This window comes from Monodon monoceros, unplaced genomic scaffold (assembly GCF_005190385.1).
Source record: "Monodon monoceros isolate NGI ecotype Baffin Bay Population unplaced genomic scaffold, NGI_Narwhal_1 Super_Scaffold_21, whole genome shotgun sequence".
Lineage (NCBI taxonomy): Eukaryota > Metazoa > Chordata > Mammalia > Artiodactyla > Monodontidae > Monodon > Monodon monoceros.
This window is the reverse complement of record NW_021703778.1, coordinates 141936373-141956624: the sequence shown is the minus strand read 5'-3', so window position 1 is coordinate 141956624 and position 20252 is coordinate 141936373. Positions and strand designations below refer to the sequence as shown.

At 39.8% G+C, this 20252-nt stretch overlaps 2 protein-coding genes across 3 annotated transcripts in view; one reads left to right on the top strand and one right to left on the bottom strand.

Moving 5' to 3' along the window:
- The window catches only part of SLC39A9 (solute carrier family 39 member 9), a 49258-nt gene extending 31094 nt beyond the window's left edge, over positions 1–18164 (bottom strand). For both annotated transcript variants that reach the window (XM_029238414.1, XM_029238412.1), the window contains exon 1: positions 17391–18164. In XM_029238414.1, the coding sequence (XP_029094247.1) occupies positions 17391–17486 (96 nt within the window). In that variant the 5' untranslated portion in view covers positions 17487–18164. The remainder of the gene's footprint in view (positions 1–17390) is intronic.
- Positions 18165–18535: 371 nt separating this feature from the next.
- ERH (ERH mRNA splicing and mitosis factor) overlaps positions 18536–20252 on the top strand; it is a 15233-nt gene continuing 13516 nt past the window's right edge. Inside the window, exon 1 of the mRNA XM_029239770.1 lies at positions 18536–18657. Within this exon, the coding sequence (XP_029095603.1) occupies positions 18655–18657 (3 nt within the window). The 5' untranslated portion in view covers positions 18536–18654. The remainder of the gene's footprint in view (positions 18658–20252) is intronic.

Sequence of the window (20252 nt, the reverse complement as noted above, 5' to 3'; positions counted from 1 at the left end):
AGAACTGACTCCATGTTCAAATTAGTTAACAAGTTAGCACCTCAACTCTTCTTATTTTTAAATTAATTAATTAATCAATTAATTTTTCAGCTGCGTTGGGTCTTCGTTGCTGTGCGCAGGCTTTCTCTAGTTGCAGTGAGCAGGGACTACTCTTTGTTGCGGTGCGCGGGCTTCTCATTGCGGTGGCTTCTCCTGTTGGGGAGCACGGGCTCTAGGTGTGCAGGCTTCAGTAGTTGTGGCACGTGGGCTCAGTAGTTGTGGCTTGCTGGCTCTAGAGCGCAGGCTTAGTAGTTGTGGCGCACAGGCTTAGTTACTCCGTGGCATGTGGGATCTCCCTGAACCAGGGCTTGAACCCGTGTCCTCTGCATTGACAGGCGGATTCTTAACCACTGCGCCACTGGGGAAGTCCCTCAACTTTTCTTCTGTAAAATAATATTTCTACATGTGTTGTGAAGATAGAGGAGTCAAAAGGAGAAAGTGGCCGAAGCATTTTGGAAAAATGACACCAGACAACTGGTGTTACTATTTTAATGCTCAATACTGAGCTATTCTAAGAGTCTTTGTCTTTTCCAAGTCACTAAACTCACCGAAGTACTGCTAATCACAGCATTCATTTGAGACAAACTGTCAGAGCATGGAGAACACAAGATGGAAAAACAGCTCTATTCTGTGTAGAAGGTGACACGGTAATTAGTCTTTTCATCATTCTCTCTAAACAATTCATAAAAGTCACCTTTGTTTAAAAAAAATCATGAATGTCAAGTTTTACTGCTCAGGAAGGACAAAAATGAGGGTAAAACTGAACTGGACTGAGCATACCATTTCATTTGAAGGCCTTGGTTTCAGAACTCCACAATTCAAACTGATGAATAAATTACTAGGAAAGAAGATTGTCCTGTGAGCATTTTGACTATGCTCTACTCTGGGAAATGGAAATGAAAGATACCCCAGATTTGCAAATTAAGGGAAGATGAGAAGAGAGGAAAGAGATGTATGTACCGAAAAGAGAAAGAGCTAATTGCCCTCAAGAATTATTTGGGTTACCAGTAATCCAAGTTACACTTATAACCCAGTTACAGGTGTTACTCCCAAGAGCACTCCCCAATAAACTTCCTGCATGCAAATCTTCTCAGAGTCTGTTTTCTGGGGAACCCAACCTAAGACACTCACATCATACACAAAAGTTAATTCTTGATGGGTTATACACCTAAATATAAAACCTAAAACGCAAAAGCTGTTAGAAGAAAATGTAGAATATCTTGGCAATCACGGGGTTGGCAAAGATTTCTCAGCAGGGACACAAAAAACACAAACTATTTTAAGCGAACAAATTCAACATCACAATTTTAAATGTTTGCTGATCCATTAAGAAAATGAATAGGCAAGCTGCATACTGGAAGAGAATACCCGCAGTACCTACATCCGTAATGGAAATACATATATCTGTGGTAACGCTGCCCACATCAGCCCCCTTCAGGTTGGAGACACTTATTCCCCCAGCTGCTGGGGCTGTTGCCTGTTGATGGCTTGCAGCTGACTCCCTCTGCGATCCTGCCCTTGGGTCAAAGGGAACTGGCTAGCCTCAAGTTATAGTCCCTCCCCCAGGGCAGTCCACATCCAGTGACTAGCCCACTTGGGGCTATGTGGAGGGAGGTACAAAGCCTCACTTCCTTGTCTCAATTCAGAATATCTCAGAAGGGCCATCCAGCTTCAGAGCCTTCTGTGGGTTGATCTGAGGCCTCTAGGGCAACTGAAGGACAGTTCAACTTCTCCATCTGCTTAATCCTGCTCATTCTTTCACAGGTGTTACTCCCAAGAGCACTCCCCAATAAACTTCCTGCATGCAAATCTTCTCAGAGTCTGTTTTCTGGGGAACCCAACCTAAGACACTGACAAAGCGCTTGTATTTGAAATATAAAGAATGAATACAACTCAATAAGAGACAAAATTAAAATTAAAAAATAAAAACAGGTAAAACACTGAACAGATACTTCACAAAAGATATATGAATGGCCAGAAAGCCCATGAAAAGGTGCTCAACATCATTTAAGCATCATGAAAGTGCAAATTTAAACTACAGTGAGATACCTCTTCACACCCACTACAACGGCTAAAATTAAAAAGACTGACAACACTAAATGATGGCAAGGATATAGAGCAACTGGAACTCTCATACATTGTTGGTGAGAGCATAAAATGGTACAACCACTTTGGAAAACTGGTCATCTCCTATAAGGTTAAACCAGCAATTCCACTTTGGGGTATTTACCAAGAGAAATGAAAGCATATGTCCCCACCAAAATTTGTATAAGAATGTTCATAGAAGCTTTATCCATAATAGCCAGAATCTGAATCAGATGTACAGCAATAGCAGAATGGATAAACAAACTGTGGTACACTTACACAATGGAACGCTAATCAGTAACAAAAAGGAAAAAATGACTGCTTCATACAGCAACGTGAATCTCAAAAACATCACCCCAGTGTTTGAAAGGCCTTACACAAAGAGAGCATGTACTGAGTCCATTTACATGAAGTTTAAAAGCAGGCCAAACTATCTGTGGCAATAGAAATCAGAACAGCGGCTGCTTCTGGCAGGCTGCTTCTGCCACACAGTGGCAGAAAAGACTAACTGGAAAATGGCACCAGGTTATTTTTTTAGGATGATGGAAGTGTTCTAAATCTTGATTGGGATGTGAGTTACATTTATATACATTTGTCACATTTTAGCAAACTGTATTAAGATTTGTACCTTTTACTCTATAAAATTATCTGGAGAGTAATTTACTCAGCCAGGACCTCTGAAAGGATTCATTTCAGAACTATTCAATTTTAACAAGGCGTCTTCATGGCAGTTTTTCGAAACCAAGGTCAGAGGTCTATGGAGAATACCAAAAACCACTTTCAAAATGTTTTCTTGGGGAATTCCCTGGTGGCCTAGTGGTTAGGATTCTGGGCTTTCACTGCCATGGCCTGGGTTCAATCCCTGGTTGGGGAACTGAGATCCTGCAAGCTAAGTGCTGCGGCCGAAAAAAAAATTCTTTTTTTCTTAATCTAATTTGTCATTCAGATAGTCCTTAAAAATCATTCACCAGAATTTTATGTAAATAACTGCATGCAGAAACCAGTGGTGCTTACAACTGTGGATCAATCCACAAATTCACAAGGCACTTACCAGGTGCTTCATTATATTCTACACTGGAGTCACATGAAGCACTAGATTGAGAAAAGTTTTACAAGCAGGAGCAGAAGAGTTTTTGAGGCTTGCATACCACAAAATTAAGGTGCTGAAACAGTACCATTTAAGAGAACTGAGGGATACATACCATCCAGAATAACTATGGACACTACATAAAAAACAAAAGCTTCAAATCTATAAAGAAAGTAAAAAATAATTCTCCTAAAATGCTGTCTTTTAAATTTTAAGTAATTTAAAATAATCTAATATTTTTAGACATTGTTTCTAAGATGAAATTACTTATAATTCCATTCACGTATTTACATGGACCAGATTTCTGAACATTATCTATCACAACAGATTTTATAAGAATTTCCCAAAGGCCCAAGCTAGAAAACAGTCAAATCTCCATGTGTAGCTAATATCATTACAAAAAAATTATGGTAAATCTTTAAAGTACATAGTCATGAAATTACACTTCTTTGTTAATCATGTATGAACAATTAAATGCTCTCAGCTGAAGGAATGTGAACGGGAGCCTGGTCCAAATTTTTAGAAAGACAGTAAAAATTTTTATTAATCTTTAGACACCTACTTTTGAAAGTGTGATACTAGCTACCAAAGTTATCAACATGGAATCCAAGTTTAAGAACTGGAAGAAATTTAAGAAATGATCCTCGCTCTATGAAGATGGAGAATCAAAAGCCAAAAATGAGGGATGATTTGCCCAAGATCACACAGCTAGGCTAGTCAGTGTAGAGGCATGATCAGATTTGACATCGCACTCTGCTGCCCTGTGCATTCCAAGACAATGTCCCTCATATGGCACGAGACATAAATCCATTACATAAAATTTACCTCTAAAAAAAAAGATAAAATCCAATCACACAACCTCTTTAAATAGTGTGTCAGAAAAATCCCTTAGCAACATCGAGAGGAAAACTAAAATTACAATTAGTTATAATTGTTCTCTGTTGACATTTTCTAAAAGTCTATGGCAAAATGAGAAATAAGGACAATGTAATGAGTTTTTCATAACATTGTATTTCTTCAATGTAGAGGACTATTCTTTATTCTAAGATTATGTCCTACATACTCTTTTATGTTAAAATGTCCTTTCTTTTAAGAAATGATGGTGACAATAGTTTTTGTTTTTTAGTGTCCTTACTTGCAAAATTAAAGCAGGCAATCCTTTATCAATTCTCCTGAATTTCAAATATATTACTGACCCGTGAAATCCAAAAGCCCGGAAAACCCTGGTCTACAACAGTGTAAGCATGAGATCTGTATTACAATACCATAAAAAAAGTCAGAAAAAAAAGAATTTGAGAATTTGTAAAAAAGAGATCACTGAGGTAAACTTCAGTAAATCATCTAGCTTTGTAATATTTCCTCTGAGGAAAGGCAGTGTGAGCTAAAATTACTGTATTATGTTTTCAGTCTATTTTGAAATTAAAGCACATTTATTTACCAAATGAAGTTAAACTTCCTATGTTTAACTAAGTTAACTAAATTGAACAAACCTATGTTTGTTCCTGGAACTCCTTACCCCAAAACTTTAAGTTCTATGAAGGCAGAAACTTTTGTTTTTAATTTCCTGCTGAATACTCAGTTTATAGAACAGTATCTGGCACATAACAGATTCTCCCCTAAATATATACTAAGAGAATGAATTAAATGCCCAGCATCATGCAAGGCACTGGGGACCTGGTACCTGCCACTCCACCGGCCTTTAATATCAACAAATATATGAATGCACTGGAACCTCTTTAGAATACTTGTGCTAGGAAATAGGCCTTTTAAGGGAAAAAGTCCCTTAAAAGCATAACCATATCTAGAATTTTCAGTGGTTATTTGATTCAGAATTTATCCTTTGGCTCAAGGGGTATTAAAGTACATACAATGAAGAACCATAATAGGATTCCATCATAGTAAATGTGAGGCAATGCTGTCATCTGTCTCATTCATGCAAATACCTTAAATGACAACTGTTTTATTTCCAAGGAGCTCAAAACCTTGTTTCAATCTTCAGCACTGTTTCAATCAATCTTCAGCAAAGCGATATAAAGATTATTTATTCTACATAACTTTCATCAGCTCGATAAATGTGTACTAACTTTCTTACAGCAACCTAATTATAGAGGCAACACTTGTGATGAAAAAAAAATCAATAGTCAAAAAATAGGCATAATTGTCAAGGGTTATAGTTTCAATTTTTCTTAAAAAAATTTTTTTAACTACCTAAATCATTTTAGACTCAATCTTATTTATTTCAAGCACTTGAGATGTGGCTCCATCCATGTGGCTTATTTGTACAGCTGTATTCTTTCACACAACTTCACAACTTGTTATTTAATCTCAAAACTATGTACATGTCAAAGTTAAAATGCTGACATTTTGCTTATGGTTCCCTCCTTTGCTTATGGTAAATCACTAAAAGGGTGTATTTAAATGAAGAACTACAAATTCCAAGTGTTGGTCCAAGATGAAAAGAGTTCCCAAAGCAATAGTTTCTGGTGGAGAAATGAAATATTTGCTCAAGAGAGGCATGAACTGTGCGATGTCATTCATTTTATGATATCTCATTTTACAATTTCACATCTGTAGCCTGACTAAGCCAAACGATTGACCAGAAGTATTAATTAAAACAACAGTTTGTATTCAATGCCATTAGCTATCACTGCAGTGCAAAGCTTTGAAGTCAGTTTAGTTTTCTTGGCAGACACCAAGGTAGTTAAATGGTTTTTCTTTCCTTGCTCATAGAAACAGTCAATAAATTGTTTGGTTCAACTAAACACATGCTGATAATTTTAAAAGCTTTTAATACCGAAGATTGTTTATTTCAATCTCCCTTATACCATGTTCATGTTAGTTCTGAAAGCATCAACTATAGTCTCCTAAAAAATCAAAGATGCATCTCATGTTATGAGACTGATTCCTTCAAAGCTCCAGGCACTGAAGAGATGAAATATCATAGGGCACAAAGTAACTCTTGTTCAAGCAACAAAGGCTTTCTTTCTCCATATTCTTACAAATAAGCCTGCTTCAAGGAGATACTTCCTAATGTCAATTTAACTACTACATTATCTGCTGCTAAGTGTCAGTAACAGATAACGAAGAAAACTCAAATATGAACTCGATTCTTCAAGTCCTTACAACTGAGGCAAGATGCCAAAAAGCTTCCTGCCTCTAAGTAGTGGCTCTGTGATACTGAGCAAGTTCAATATCCTTCGGGCTGCCACTACTACCGCGATCATGTAGGAGTATGATGTTAGCACATTTAGCACAGAGTAGTTGTATTACTACTTATCTTCAGCCTCATCAGTAGCATGCAGTAAATGCTTCTAAGCCCCTCCTCCACAAGAATCACAAAACAAAACCCAGATACTTGGACAGAAGTTCAAGTGAACAATGCTACCACAGTTGCCATTATGCCAGTGGCATACAGGCTTCCCCTTTCCTAATTCATTTGACATAGAGGTAAGAACAAGCAATACTTTATTGATGCCACTTCCTTCAATCTTGGAAAACAAGACTAACTTGTCTTTTTGTATGAATCCTTTCTAAAAATAAAAGGAAATCCCATAAGATTGTTCGATGTGACTACAAAAACAAACAAAAACCCACTGATGCATGGGAAAGACCTGGGAAAACACTGGCAATGAAATATTATATTATTAATACATAAGAAGTTTGACTGAACTGAGAAAATTAAAATAATAAACTACATTTTCTCTATCGAATTAGCAAAGTTTTTTTTTTTAGCAAAGTTTTAAAAATTAAAAACGATAGTACTCAGTGTTTGTGAGAACACAGTGTCATTTGCATTTGTTGAAAAAAAATGCATTTAAAAAAACTGGTAATATAGATTGAGAACCTTCTTGAAGATGTTTATGCTCTTTAATCCTGTCATTCTACCCCTGAAGAAATAATCTGAAATATGGTCATAGCTTTAGACACAAAAATATTCATTCAACACTATTATCATAGCAAAAACTTGAAAACAAATTAAATGCATAATAAGAATTTCTGTATGTAAAATAACTGAACGTAATGAAGACATTAAAAAGTGCCTGTAGGGGACTTCCCTGGTGGCGCAGTGGTTAAGAATCTGCCTGCCAAGGCAGGGGACACGGGTTCGAGCCCTGGTCCGGGAAGATCCCACATGCCGTGGAGCAACGAAGCCCATGCGCCACAACTATGGAGCCTGTGCCCTACAGCCCGCGAGCCACAACTACTGAGCCCACGTGTCACAACTACTGAAGCCCACCGCGCCTAGATCCTGCGTTCCACAACAGAGAAGCCACCGCAATGAGAAGCCTGCGCACCCCAACTAAGAGTAGCCCCCACTTGCGGCAACTAGAGAAAGCCTGCACGCAGCAACGAAGACCCAATACAGCCAAAAAAAAAAAAAAGTGCCTATAGGGAATTCCGTGGTGGTCCAGTGGTTAGGACTTGGCACTTTCACTGCCAAGGGCCCAGGTTCAATCCCTGGATCCCACAAGCCGCGCAGCATGCCCCCCGCCCCAAAAAAGTGCGTAGAACATGATTTTAATAATAAAGGAAAATGTTTATAATTACCAGGTAAAAGAAGGGGAAATGTAAATTTATACATATACCACATAATCAACCATATTAAAAATGCAAACAAATAGAAAAAAAAAGAATGAAAAGAAACAAAAATGTTACTGGTGATTCTCACTGGACAGTGGGATAATGGATGATTTTATTTTCTTTTTACACATTATCATATTTTTTAAATTTGCCACAAAGAATCCCTATTATATAGCCAGGCTTAAAAAAATTTTTTTTGTTCATTTAATTAGAGGCTATATAAACAGTGGCTTTGAACTTAGTAAACCCTGAGGCTCAGTTTCCTCATCTATAAACAGGATAAGAATTCTTCCCTTTCAAGGTTACTGTAAAATCAGTGCAGAACTTGACACATGAGTTGATACTGTAGCTACTGTTATTATTAACTATTATACTGTGGTGGGCTTAGAGAGCACAGTGCCCTTAATATGCACGTAGAGATGTTTTCCCCTTTACCAAGTGGTTCTAAACACGTAGTAACACTTCAAATTACTACAAAACACTTAGGTTTTGTAGTAATTTGAAATGTTTTTCAGTCTCCCCCCTTGTTGTCGTGCTGTGACTTATTTCCTCTACTTGTTGCCCCACCCCTTCTAGTTTTCTCTTTCTACTTTACAGAGAGCTTAGAAATCAGACAGTCCAGCCCAGAGGATTGAGACTGGCAGTTCAAAACATAGGGGTTTTTTTGGTTTTGTTTTGTTTCGTTTTTGGCTGTGTTGGGTTTTTGTTACTGCATGCAGGCTTTCTCTACTTGCAGCGAGCAGGGGGCTACTCTTCACTGCAGTGCGCAGGCTTCTCATTGCGGTGGCTTCTCTTGTTGCAGAGCACGGGCTCTAGGCACACGGGCTTCAGTAGTTGCAGCAATGGGCTCAGTAGTTGCGGCACGTGCGCCATAGAGCACAGGCTCAGTAGTTGTGGCACACGGGCTTAGTTGCTCCGTGGCACGTGGGATCTTCCGGGACTAGGGATCGAACCCATGTCCCCTGCATTGGCAGGCGGATTCTTAATCACTGCGCCACCAGGGAAGTCCAAAACACAGGTTTTTTGACCCACACAGTGACGCAATAATATTTGAATTAGTAGCCAAAGTATAAAATTTAGAAGATTCATATAGGAATCCAGATTTCCAACTTCTGAAAAGTAGGAAGATTTGACAACAGCAGGGCTGGTGTCATCAAATGGCACATGCTCTTCTGTGCCACAGTTGACCACAGTTCTCACGACTCCCTTAGACTCCCAGGCACTGACACTGGAGGTTAGCTGCCACACATCATGACACTTGGACCATTTTATCTTCCTCCAGGCCTGATTCACTGCTCAGCCTCAATACTTATATGATTTTATGACCCGTTACCTAGCTGTATTAGTCAGGGTTCAATCAAGAAATGGAAATCATAAAGTAATTTGAACCAGAAAAATTTAATACAAAGAGTAATTATAAAAGGGGACTGGAGGGCTTCCCTGGCGGTGCAGTGGTTGAGAGTCCATCTATCGATGCAGGGGACACAGGTTCGTGCCCCGGTCTGGGAAGATCCCACATGCCGCGGAGCGTCTAGGCCTGTGAGCCATGGCCGCTGAGCCTGTGCGCCCGGAGGCTGTGCTCCGCAACGGGAAAGGCCACAGCAGTGAGAGGCCCACGTACCGCAAAAAAAAAAAAAAAAAGGGGGGGGGCTGGAATAATGAGAAATTAACCAGTAAGAAAGAACTCTGAAGAACATAAGAACTGCAGCTAAAAGGAGCAGTGACTACCTAGGACCAAAATAAGATTTGCTCAAAGAAGAGGTCTCATAAGGGTTGAGATCCAAACTCTGCTGGAGAGGGCATGGCTGGGGCTCAATGAACAGCAGTAAAAGGTCTGGGACCAATTCCGAGGTATATGTGTGGTGGTGGGGTTTCCCTAGACCAAGCAATGCTTGGACACCAGTAGGGTGTCCCACAATTTAGTTCAATTGTAACACTACCCGGAAATAGCATCAGGTCCTACAAGACTGGCCCCCTGCCATTTCAGATGCCAGTTCCAAGTCCAGGTTGTTACCAGTGCTTCTGACCAACTAGCTATAGGTCAGAGGTTCCTTGGGTTCAATTAATTGGCTAGAGTAGCTCACAGAACTCGGAAAAACATTTTACCTACTAGATTACCTGTTTATTATAAAAGAATATAACTCAAGAACAGCCAGATATAAGAGATTCATAGGCAAGGTATGGGGAAAGGTCACGGAGCTTCCATGCTCTCTGGGCATGCAACTCTCCTAGCACCTTCCATGTGTTCACCGAACCAGCTCTCCAAACCCTATCCTTTGGGGTTTTATGGAGGCTTCATTACATAGGCATGATTGATTAAATCACTGGCCACTGACGATTCATTCAACCTCCATCCCCGTTCCCCTCCCTGGTGGGACTGTTAAGTTCCAACCCTTGGAATCATGTGGTTGGTTCTCCAGGTGACAAGCCCCCATCCTTAGGTTACCTAGTGGCTTTCCAAAAGTCACCTCATTCACATAATAAGACACCTTTATGGCTCTTATCATTTAGGAAATTCCAAGGGTTTTAGGAACTCTGTACCAGGAAAAGCAAATACATACTTCTTATTATAAATCACAATATCACAAGCAGAGAAGTTTCTGTGGTGCCACACTGGTGTTAACTCACTGGAAATCTGTACTCTAGGGTGTTGGGAAAACTGTTCATGGGAAAGTGTCTCACCAGAGAGACTCTCCTATAAAACCACCCAAGACGGGGTTGCCAGTGGGAGCTCCTGACTGCTAGGTGCTGGAGAAGCTGTGTGCTCAGCAGGAGTCTGGGGCTTTGAAAGCCACCTGCAGTGCAGAAGCTGGACATTGGTGAGGCTGTCACCTAGGAGGCCTGCTGAGCAAGCATGCCAGAATCAAGAGGGAAAACCCCTTCTCCTTACAACTTCTCTCCAGCATCCTCTACTGACAAAGCTTAACATTGTGCCAGCTGGCAAAGGAAAAATATTTAAAGGGCCCACATCCATTTTTGCAGCGTAGCTAATGAAGAGTGAATTTGGAGCTGAGAGGCAATAAATTGATAACTGGCACACCAGCTTACTAAAATTACATAAAAAGATACACAGGAGCCAAGTGAGAGCCAAGAACAGTAGACAGCAAGTAAAGTGCTTGCTCTTAAGGCTATCTATTTAGCTAATCAGAGACTTTTCTGGTCCTTTAGATTGCTGAGGCTTCTGGATGGACAAGTTCTGCATAACAGAGGTGCTATCAATATTCTTTTCCTTCACCTCTATTAATAATAATATTCACTAAGTACTTACTAAGCCAGGCACGTTCAATTATAATCACCTTACGTATATTAACTCATTTAATCCTCACAATAATCCTATAAGGTAGATACTTCTATTATCCCCACTTTGTACAACAGAGGCAGCGAAAGTGCAAGTAATTTGTCCAGGCTCACAAAGCCAGCAAATGGCAGAGCCATGATCTGAACCTACACAGTCTAGCTCCAGAATCTATACTCTTAAGCACCATGCTAAACTGCTTCTCTATAAAACCTATTTCATTGTTTCACCTTTTGCTTTTAGCACCTGTCTTCTTTGCCCAACTTGCCTTTGTCAAATGCATAAAGAATTAATTAATTAATTAATTAATTAATACAACAAGGTGCAGAAGCTAGGGTGTAATTTTTTGGTTAATAGAAAATTGACCTCCAGATAAATACAGGGTTCACAATCGATTGTTTAATGTAATTATCTAGTAGTTAACCCCAAGACTCTGTCCCTTAAAAATCCATATAATCAGGGCAGAGGACTTTGCAGACCAACTAATACCTGCTTCTATTGCAATGAAGTTAGACACTGAATATTAGTATTAAAGGAGAATTGAGATTTTTATAATTCCATCATAAGTTTTAAGAAATACCTATACTCATGGTTAGCATTACTACTTATTACTTGGAATTCCAAACTGAGCTACAGAGGCTCTTAAACTTCACTGTCATTCAACAAAGTCTCACATCTAAATTCTTCAATGAGAGGGGAGGTTAAGACTGTCATACAGAAGCATTCTGAATCCAGTTCAGGTCCTCTTCCCTCAAAAAGGATGTCAATTCTTGAAGAGCACAATTTAGAATGACTAAACTATGAAGATATCGAGATATCGAGTGTGAAGTTAATCTTGAATAGTTTAAAATGAGAACTGCTTCAGATTCCAATTTGGCAGGTGCTAATTTAAAGGGCATCTGAGACATATTCAGTCTTTCTTATAGGTTTCAATGGTATTCAGAGATTGTTTACTTCAGTAGTTTTAATTCTGTTACACTGAGTAAGCACAAGGCATGAGATATACTCTGGAAGGTAAAATGTTAGTGATGCAAGATATTCCTAGTTGGGGGAGCTAAAGGTGCTGATTTAGATCCATAATATTTTCATTCCTTCTTTACAATGTTCATTAGGAAAGAAAATATCATCTAATGGTCAAGTGCTTTGGACTGGTAATCAAACTGACTTAGTTCAAATCCCACCTCTACCAGGTATGTGATGTCTTCAAGCCTGAGTATCTATCTCATAGTCTCATCCTGAGGATTAAACAAGATAATGCACATCATTGCCTGGTACATAGAAGGAGCTCAATATGCATTAACTATTATTAATATTATTATGCAGATAAATTTCAATGATGTTTATCCATATAACTTTTTCAGGAAAATAATATTGAATCAGATTGCACCTAGACTTTGATTCAAACTTAGCTTTATCAAGCAAAGATACTTATGAGACAATAACATTATAAGACAATAATCTGAGGGAAGACAAAGTTACTGATTGCTTTCCAGATATGGATAAACTACAGAGAATTCAAAGTTTCAAAAGTCTAAAATTTAGAAATGAAATTCCAAACAATTGTAAAATCTATTGTATTACCATAAAAGAATAAAAGGTTAATACACCAGAAACTGCAAAAAGTCCTTAAAAATGAAACTTTGTCAAATCTATTTTAAAAATAATCAATTGTCAGAGAAAAAACATACTGAACAAATTCGTTCTTTAGACACAAACCTTTGATTTGGTGGTAACTCAAAGAGCCAAAGAGATTTATTATGAATGAGTCAGTTATTATCATTAGACACAAAATAAAAACTTTAACACATGAAAAACAAAACAAAGCTTAAACTGAGAATAAGTATAATGAAGAAGAGAAAGTTAACTACTAAGAAAAATACTATAAAGCAGGGAGACCAAAGGAAAAGCCCTGGCCTCTCCAAATGAAACATTCATGGTGAACAGGAATGCCAACCGCTAAACAAGACTTTTTGGATGCCAAATTGCTGAGGAGTTTCGTGATTTGGGGGTGGGGGGGGTTAACCCCTTAATAGAAGACTGCTCCAAAATAAAAGGTTTAAAAATTATAATTTAGAACAAAGTTATAAAAATGAAAATCTTAAAAAAGTTTTTACAATTAGTACTGAGAATAATCCTCAGTGTTTTTTAAAGTTCTTATTATGTTCTAGATACAGTGCTAAGCCCTGTGCTCATTATTTCCTTACATCCTCACAACAATCCTATGAAGTCATGTAAGAGAAGAGCTGGATGTTACACAGCTTTGCTCAAGCAGTGACACTGATTTTGACCGACACCACCCGTCTCAGACAGTTCCTTTTGAAATGAGTGCATTACTAATTACCTTAAAAACTTTACTGAAGTAAGAATAGCACTACTTTCATCTGCATATCTATGGATCTAAACTGCTTCAACACATGAAAAATGTGGCATTATAATCCAAACTGGCCTGTAACAAGAAAAGTACGAAATGAGAGAAAGCCTTCAAAAAGTTTTATAGCAATATGATATTTACAGTTATAGGAGTAATTGTATGTCTGTTAAATCTCACAATACTGCATTTGGGCTTGTATTTTGTATGCTTTTTTTTTTTTAATTATTTGTTTTATTTTTGGCTGTGTTAGGTCTTCGTTGCTGCGCGTGGGCTTTCTCTAGTTGCGGCGAGCAGGGGCTACTCTTTGCTGTGCTGCATGGGCTTCTCATTGCAGTGGCTTCTCTTGCTAAGGAGCACGGGCTCTAGGCGTGCGGACTTTAGTAGTTGTGGCACGCGGGCTCAGTAGTGGCGCACAGGCTTAGCTGCTCTGGGAGTGTGAGATCTTCCCGGATCAGGGCTCGAACCCGTGTCCCCTGCATTGGCAGGCAGATTCTTAACCACTGCGCCACCAGGGAAGCCCTGTATGCCTTTTTTCCACTTCATTTGCTTAGTATTTCATTCCCACAAGTATATTGCTCTGCAATGGAATGGAAGTTAAACAAAAACTGGCATGCACCAGAGAATTTGAGGAGTGCTGCCCTAGAGCTCTGGTGCAAACACTTTGCTTTCCCAGCTCTATGACAAAAAGGAGACATGCTCAGGTAAATGACAATCCCCAGACCATCAATATAAAATCTCACTCTGGCCATCATTTATATCCGAACTTCATTCCTCAATCAGAGCACCTGATAAGCTGGGTTTATCCTAGGTAATGTTAAGTTGCAGGCTCTCAACCTACTTATGTAGCATTTTCATTTAGAGTCAAAGAAAACTGCTCATTAACAACTGAATCTTAAAACACAATAGAGGACTACACTAGTGCGTCCAACTCTTTCATCCGACAAAACCTCATTTGTGTAAAGCATGTTTTGGCTGCCTTTACAAGTTTAATTTTTCTCCTGCCCATATGCTGAAGAAGAAAGCATCGTGATTATCAGTCACTTATAAATGCATTTGAGAATCAGAGATTTTGTTCCTTTGTTTTAGAAGTCACTTAGGCATAAGGAAGTTACAAAAGCATCAAGAAAGTTGGTTGGGGGGCAAGGTAGTGGAGAAAGTGACCAAAAAAATCAATGCCACACAAACCTCTTGACGGTCAGATATGGCAGCTAGACACCACTGCTACGGCAATTTCAGACTACTTGATTTCAACTCATTTCTAAATACTAATCCTGCCATAATTAATGGCTTTATTGATCTTTTATTCCTGCTCTGAGAAATTCTGAAGAAAAAAGTTTGGAATGACAAAGCAGCAGACAGATTAAGAACATGAATAAAAAGCGTATCTTTTCATATAAATGAAAGTGAACTGCGAAATAAATTAGGTTTATTGGTCCTTTTATTTATAATAACTCCAGTCCCCAAGAAAAGCTAGACTTCCTTAAAAAGAAAAGTTGTTTAGCCAATGTAGGAGTTAGGGGAGCTATTCTCTGAGCGTATAAACTGTGCTTCCTAGTCTCCATGAATGAAGTTTATTTTATTTTATTTTATTTTTGCAGTACACGGGCCTCTCACTGTTGTGGCCTCTCCCGTTGCGGAGCACAGGCTCCGGACGCGCAGGCTCAGCGGCCATGGCTCACGGGCCCAGCCGCTCCACGGCATGTGGGATCTTCCCAGACCGGGGCACGAACCCGTGTCCCCTGCATCGGCAGGCAGACTCTCAAGCACTGCGCCACCAGGGAAGCCCTGAAGTTTATTTTTTACACATTTATCATCTCACTAGTTTCGCAATACATTGATCTATAATAATAGTATAATTTGTCTAGAAAAAAATGCTAACTCCTAGGAGATAAAAATCACCAGTTGAATTCTAAAATGTCTTTAACTAAGTTACACATAACTTTTATTTTTGTCCTAACAGCTCAAAATGCAGTTACTGCTGTAATAATGAACAGATATTATGAATGATGACTTATAGCATTTCAAGACGTGCATATGGAAAAAGACCATTCGATCATCCATTTAGAAAGCCGTAAGTGACATATCATACTAATTATCCTTATTAATAGCCTAGTTAATTACACCACTCACGTACACATTTCCTTCAGTGAGAAAAGAAGATAGCGTATACCTGCATATTGCAAAAATCACTCAAGACAGTTTGAGAAAATACTGAAACCGGAAAAGGTCTAAGAATTTTATAGAAATAAAAAGTTCTATCAGTTCTTCATTTGAATTAATTATAATTCTTGATAAATGTTATCTCAATAAGTTTTTAAATATACAAACCAACTTAAACTTCACAAATGTCAGCTCTAATAATATCAACTCAATTCTACTGTAGTTATAAGAAAATATGATTTATGCCAGAGGAAAGATGGCAGGTTCACAAAGGACTGGGCAGGCAGGTAGCCCAAATGAGTGAAGTAGGCTTCACAGCCAAGAAGGACTGTGACAATCTACCACTACTCAGCTCTAGCCAACTGTTACCTTGAGGAATAAAGACAAAAACCAATAACAATAAAATTAACGTTCTGCTAATCTAATAAAGTAAGTGTGTAGGCTAGATTTGGTACATGGGCTACCAGTTTGCTACCTCTGCCACAAGGGACAGAGTGGCTAAGAACTGCTCTGAGTCAGAAAAACGGAGACTGAAAAAACAGCTGTGACTCTAACACACTTGATGAACTCGTCCAAGTTACATGATCTAAGTGTCAGTCTCCTCATCTGTACCTCACTGGGCTTTTTAAATGAAATTAAGTAACGTATATGTTCAAAACATTGTAGCTCAATGTTATCATTAGATGCTGAAAGGAACGGATAAAAAAAGGAAACGGAAAAGGAGCAGCAGCAATTCAAGTCCCCCTTCTATCTGGCTGTGGGCTTTATTTCTCAAACTCATAATGCCTAGTTCCGCCTTCTTTCTCACCCACAGGTTATTTTCTTTACCAGCAATAAATGCCTCCTCTTTCCTCAGGTTTCCTCAAGGCCTACCTCACACCTCACCTATACCTTTCCTTTATATCAATACTTCAGGCCATTCTCCACTCCCCTTTTCTTTGAAAGCACTTTCAGGACTGGCAGTGAAACTATCTTACTGCTGAACCCCAAGGTATACTCAAGAAATCCTGAATGTAGTAGTTTTTCTCCCTCAATCTTTGAGCGCTATGCATGTTGTGAACTCCTTATGACAACCTGAAGAACCTATCTGCACTTTCATTGAAAAATGCTTTCATCATTCTTCCCTGTTAATGTTTGTTCAAGTAATGATAAAGAATCAAATAAATTAAACAAAATGTCAAACCATATTAACAAAAAATTCATTTCTAAACAAACATTTGAAAACAACTTCAAAAACCCATTCAATGGTTTTCTTTAAAAGGAAATGTGACTTAAGAACAATCTAATTTAGTGTTTTTCTTACTTCATTCTTATTACAGGTATCCAAAAAAATACCTTTCCCCAAAAGGCTATGCTGGATTTTCTCAAAAAGAGAAGTTATATTGATTTCAACTCATATGGACAAACAACATTCTCCATTTATATTTTGATTGCAATCTAGAATCTTGATTCTTTGGAACTTCTGGGTATCAAAAGAACATTATGGTGCCTCTCTCCCGTAAAATGCACAGAGTCCCAAATTTTGGTATGCAATTTCAGCGAGTTCAGAGTATTCCAGAATCTTCAGTGGATCCACCCACCCCCATTATGAACTGTGGTGATGAAGAGGAGGTTTGTTTCTATTATTACATGTTATGCATCTTTCGAAAAGATAGTCTTCCTTAATAAGACCTTTAACTCTGATATTAACTGGGGAAGCAGCTTCCCTTTACAACTGTCACTACTTCCTAGCTGCCACCCTGACAGCTAACAGAAAATTGAGAACTTCTTACCTCCGAGAAATTAACAGCCAAAGGAATGATTCCAGCCACGTAACATCCCACCAACATAGCCAGAGACAGCAGACTAATGGAGATGAAATCATCCATTCTGCCCTCCTTTATTCACCCACCACCAGCCTACAAATTCTCGAGGCTTCGAAGGGTGCTTAGGTTCTTAAACGCGTGTGGTTGTTCAAAGATAACAAGTGGACTTTCAGTTCTTTGGTCCTCCCCACCGGCAGATGTGTTCACGAGGCACTCTTCTCTTGAACGTACCTGGAAACAGCCCCTTTTTGCTAATACTAGCACCAGAGAGAACTTTCAGCAATTTTAGGTCCCTGCCCGTAAATTTTCCGATACCAGTCACTGGATTCCCGTGGGTTAACAGATGAGAAAAGTCAATGGGAAATATAAGAGTGAGCGATTTCTTCAGTCGTCGGAATAAGGGTAGCACAATGGGCCTACTTCCTCCACGAACAGCGTTCCAGACGGCAGCAGAAAAGCACGAAAACCCAAGTGAACTCGTTCGTTCTTCCAGCGGCCCTATCTCCCCGGGGCCGCCCCGCCTGTGATCCTCAGGCTGGTCTGGGACCAGCCCACCAATCCCGGCAAACTCTCTTCCGAGTCTAGAATGAGGAAAGGAGTCCTGCAGATTTCTAACGATGGGCCTTAGGGGTTCAGTAGCGAAGCTGATACAAAGCTGTCTCTGCCCTATACCCAGTGCTGCCCATGTTCCTCCACTCCGCTGGGCCTTGACCCGGAGCCACCGATACTACAGCTGCCATGGCCGCCAAGTGGCACCTCTTCATTACTCCACTTCCGGATTGCCTTACCACCCCCTCCTTTAGAAGGGTACTTCCGGGTTACAACTGACCTATGCCCCGGGATTCTTATACTGCCGCCATTTTTGCGTGGGGCCATTGAAAGATGACTTGTATCACTCTCTATACCAGTGATCAATTTAGCCGCATGCATAATAACGAGAGTACGGAAGACAGCGTCTTGAAAAAAAAATGATTCTTTTTCAAGTTCCGATACATTCTCCGTGGGTCTCGTCGCCCTTTTCCAAGATGGCTGAAACAGAGTCAGTATCTGCTCTAGCTGCCGGAAATATGTTAGTCTCTATGGTCCGAAAGGTTCTTTCGCGGTGTCCTTCTGACGACTTCCGGCGGCTCCTCTCGCGGGGATTGGCTGTTGGATACATTGCGGCTAAACTCGTGTGCGGCAGCGGAGTCGGCGGCGGAGTCGGCAGCGGCGGCAGCGAGAGTTTGGCGCGATGGTGAGAAAGGCCTAACCGGCTCCCCGAGCCCCCAGCCTCCAGGGTGACCCCAGCCCCTACCTCTTCTCCCCACCCAGTCCAGCGCGAGTATGCAGCTGCTCGGCCCTCCGGCGTGTGGGTCGACCCTTCCCCTTCCCGCCGCGGAGACGCTGGGCCTGGCGGTAGGCCCCGGAGCCAGGGTCCGCCCTGCGGTTGCGCGCCCGCCGGCTGGCTCGGGCAAGGCGTGCGGTGCGGAGGATGCGCTTTCTCCCGATTGCTGCTTGGTAGAGGCAGGCATGGGGAGGGTGCCCTTTCCCTCCAAACTCTCTAGCTTCCTGTGGGAACAATGGCCGAGGGATGTCTGACAATCCTGTCCCAAAGCTGACAGATTGAGTCTGCTGCACCCAACGTGTGGGCCAGGAGGGGTCGTCTTTGCTTTGTAGCGTGCTCTCTCAGCTATTCCCTTTTGTTTTTCTGTGCTCTGCTTTTTTGGAAAAATATGTAATATTTTTCCTCTTCTCTAAGACCTCCAGAGGCCTGGTTTGGTGGGGGTTTTTTTTTGTTTTTTCAGCCCTTAATCCTATGCTTATCGTTATTTATATTCTCTTGGGGCTGGAGGCAGAAAAGATAGGTTCAGCTGAAGGTCCAGGTTCCTTAGAATCTGACCGGGTTGGTAGTGGAGTGGGTGGGAAGGGTTGTTTGTGGTTTTTTGTTTTTTGCTTGTGTGTGTGTATTTTGTAATCCGCAAAAAGGAGACGCTTACAGGGATTCTGAGGAGTCATGGTTACTTCCACACTTCAATTTTCGTTTTCTGGTTGCTGCAGTTATTAACAGATTATGCAGCTAATGTTAACAAGGAACTTTTTCAGGTTGTCCTTTTCTGAATTTCAATGTTTGACCCAACATAATCTCCCAAAGAGGACTAGGAATTAGAAGACTGGGTTTCCAGTTCCTGTTTTGTTATAACTTGGGCAAGTCGTTTCATCTCTGAGTTTCCTTCCTTCTCTGCCTTTTATGTCACTATTTGGTCTTGTATTAAAATGCTTAGATTAAAATCTGGGAAAATGACAGCAGTTAATATCAACAACCCATTCTCGTTGAACAAATATCAGTGATAATTCCTTATTTCAAGTAGAATTAAAAATTGGAATTTGTATTTAAAGGGAACAATTATTGGTTCAAAAGTCTTAAGTACTTTTGCTTTACTGAAGATACCAGCTTCGATTTCTTTTTTCTTTTTTTCTTTTTGGTAGTTGGGGAGAAGCACTTGAAGCTAAAGAGCCAGTGTTATGTACTGTAGTATTTCTGCAACAGTAGAATGACTATTCTTAGGGTTCATGTTTGTGAGACTTTAAAAAAGTTAACAAAGCCAGATTAACTATTCATTAGAGTGAATCAAAGCCACTTGGTAATCAGAGAGAATAAGGATTTTATTAAGGTAATCCTGCATAAATTTTATTTTTCTGATTTAGGTTTCACAGTGTTATCTCCCTATTGTGGCAAATATAAATATATATATGTTTGCCTATATGTACTTATGTTTTGTATGTGTGTGTGTCTGTGTGTGTGTATACATATATATATATATATATATATATATATATATATATATATAT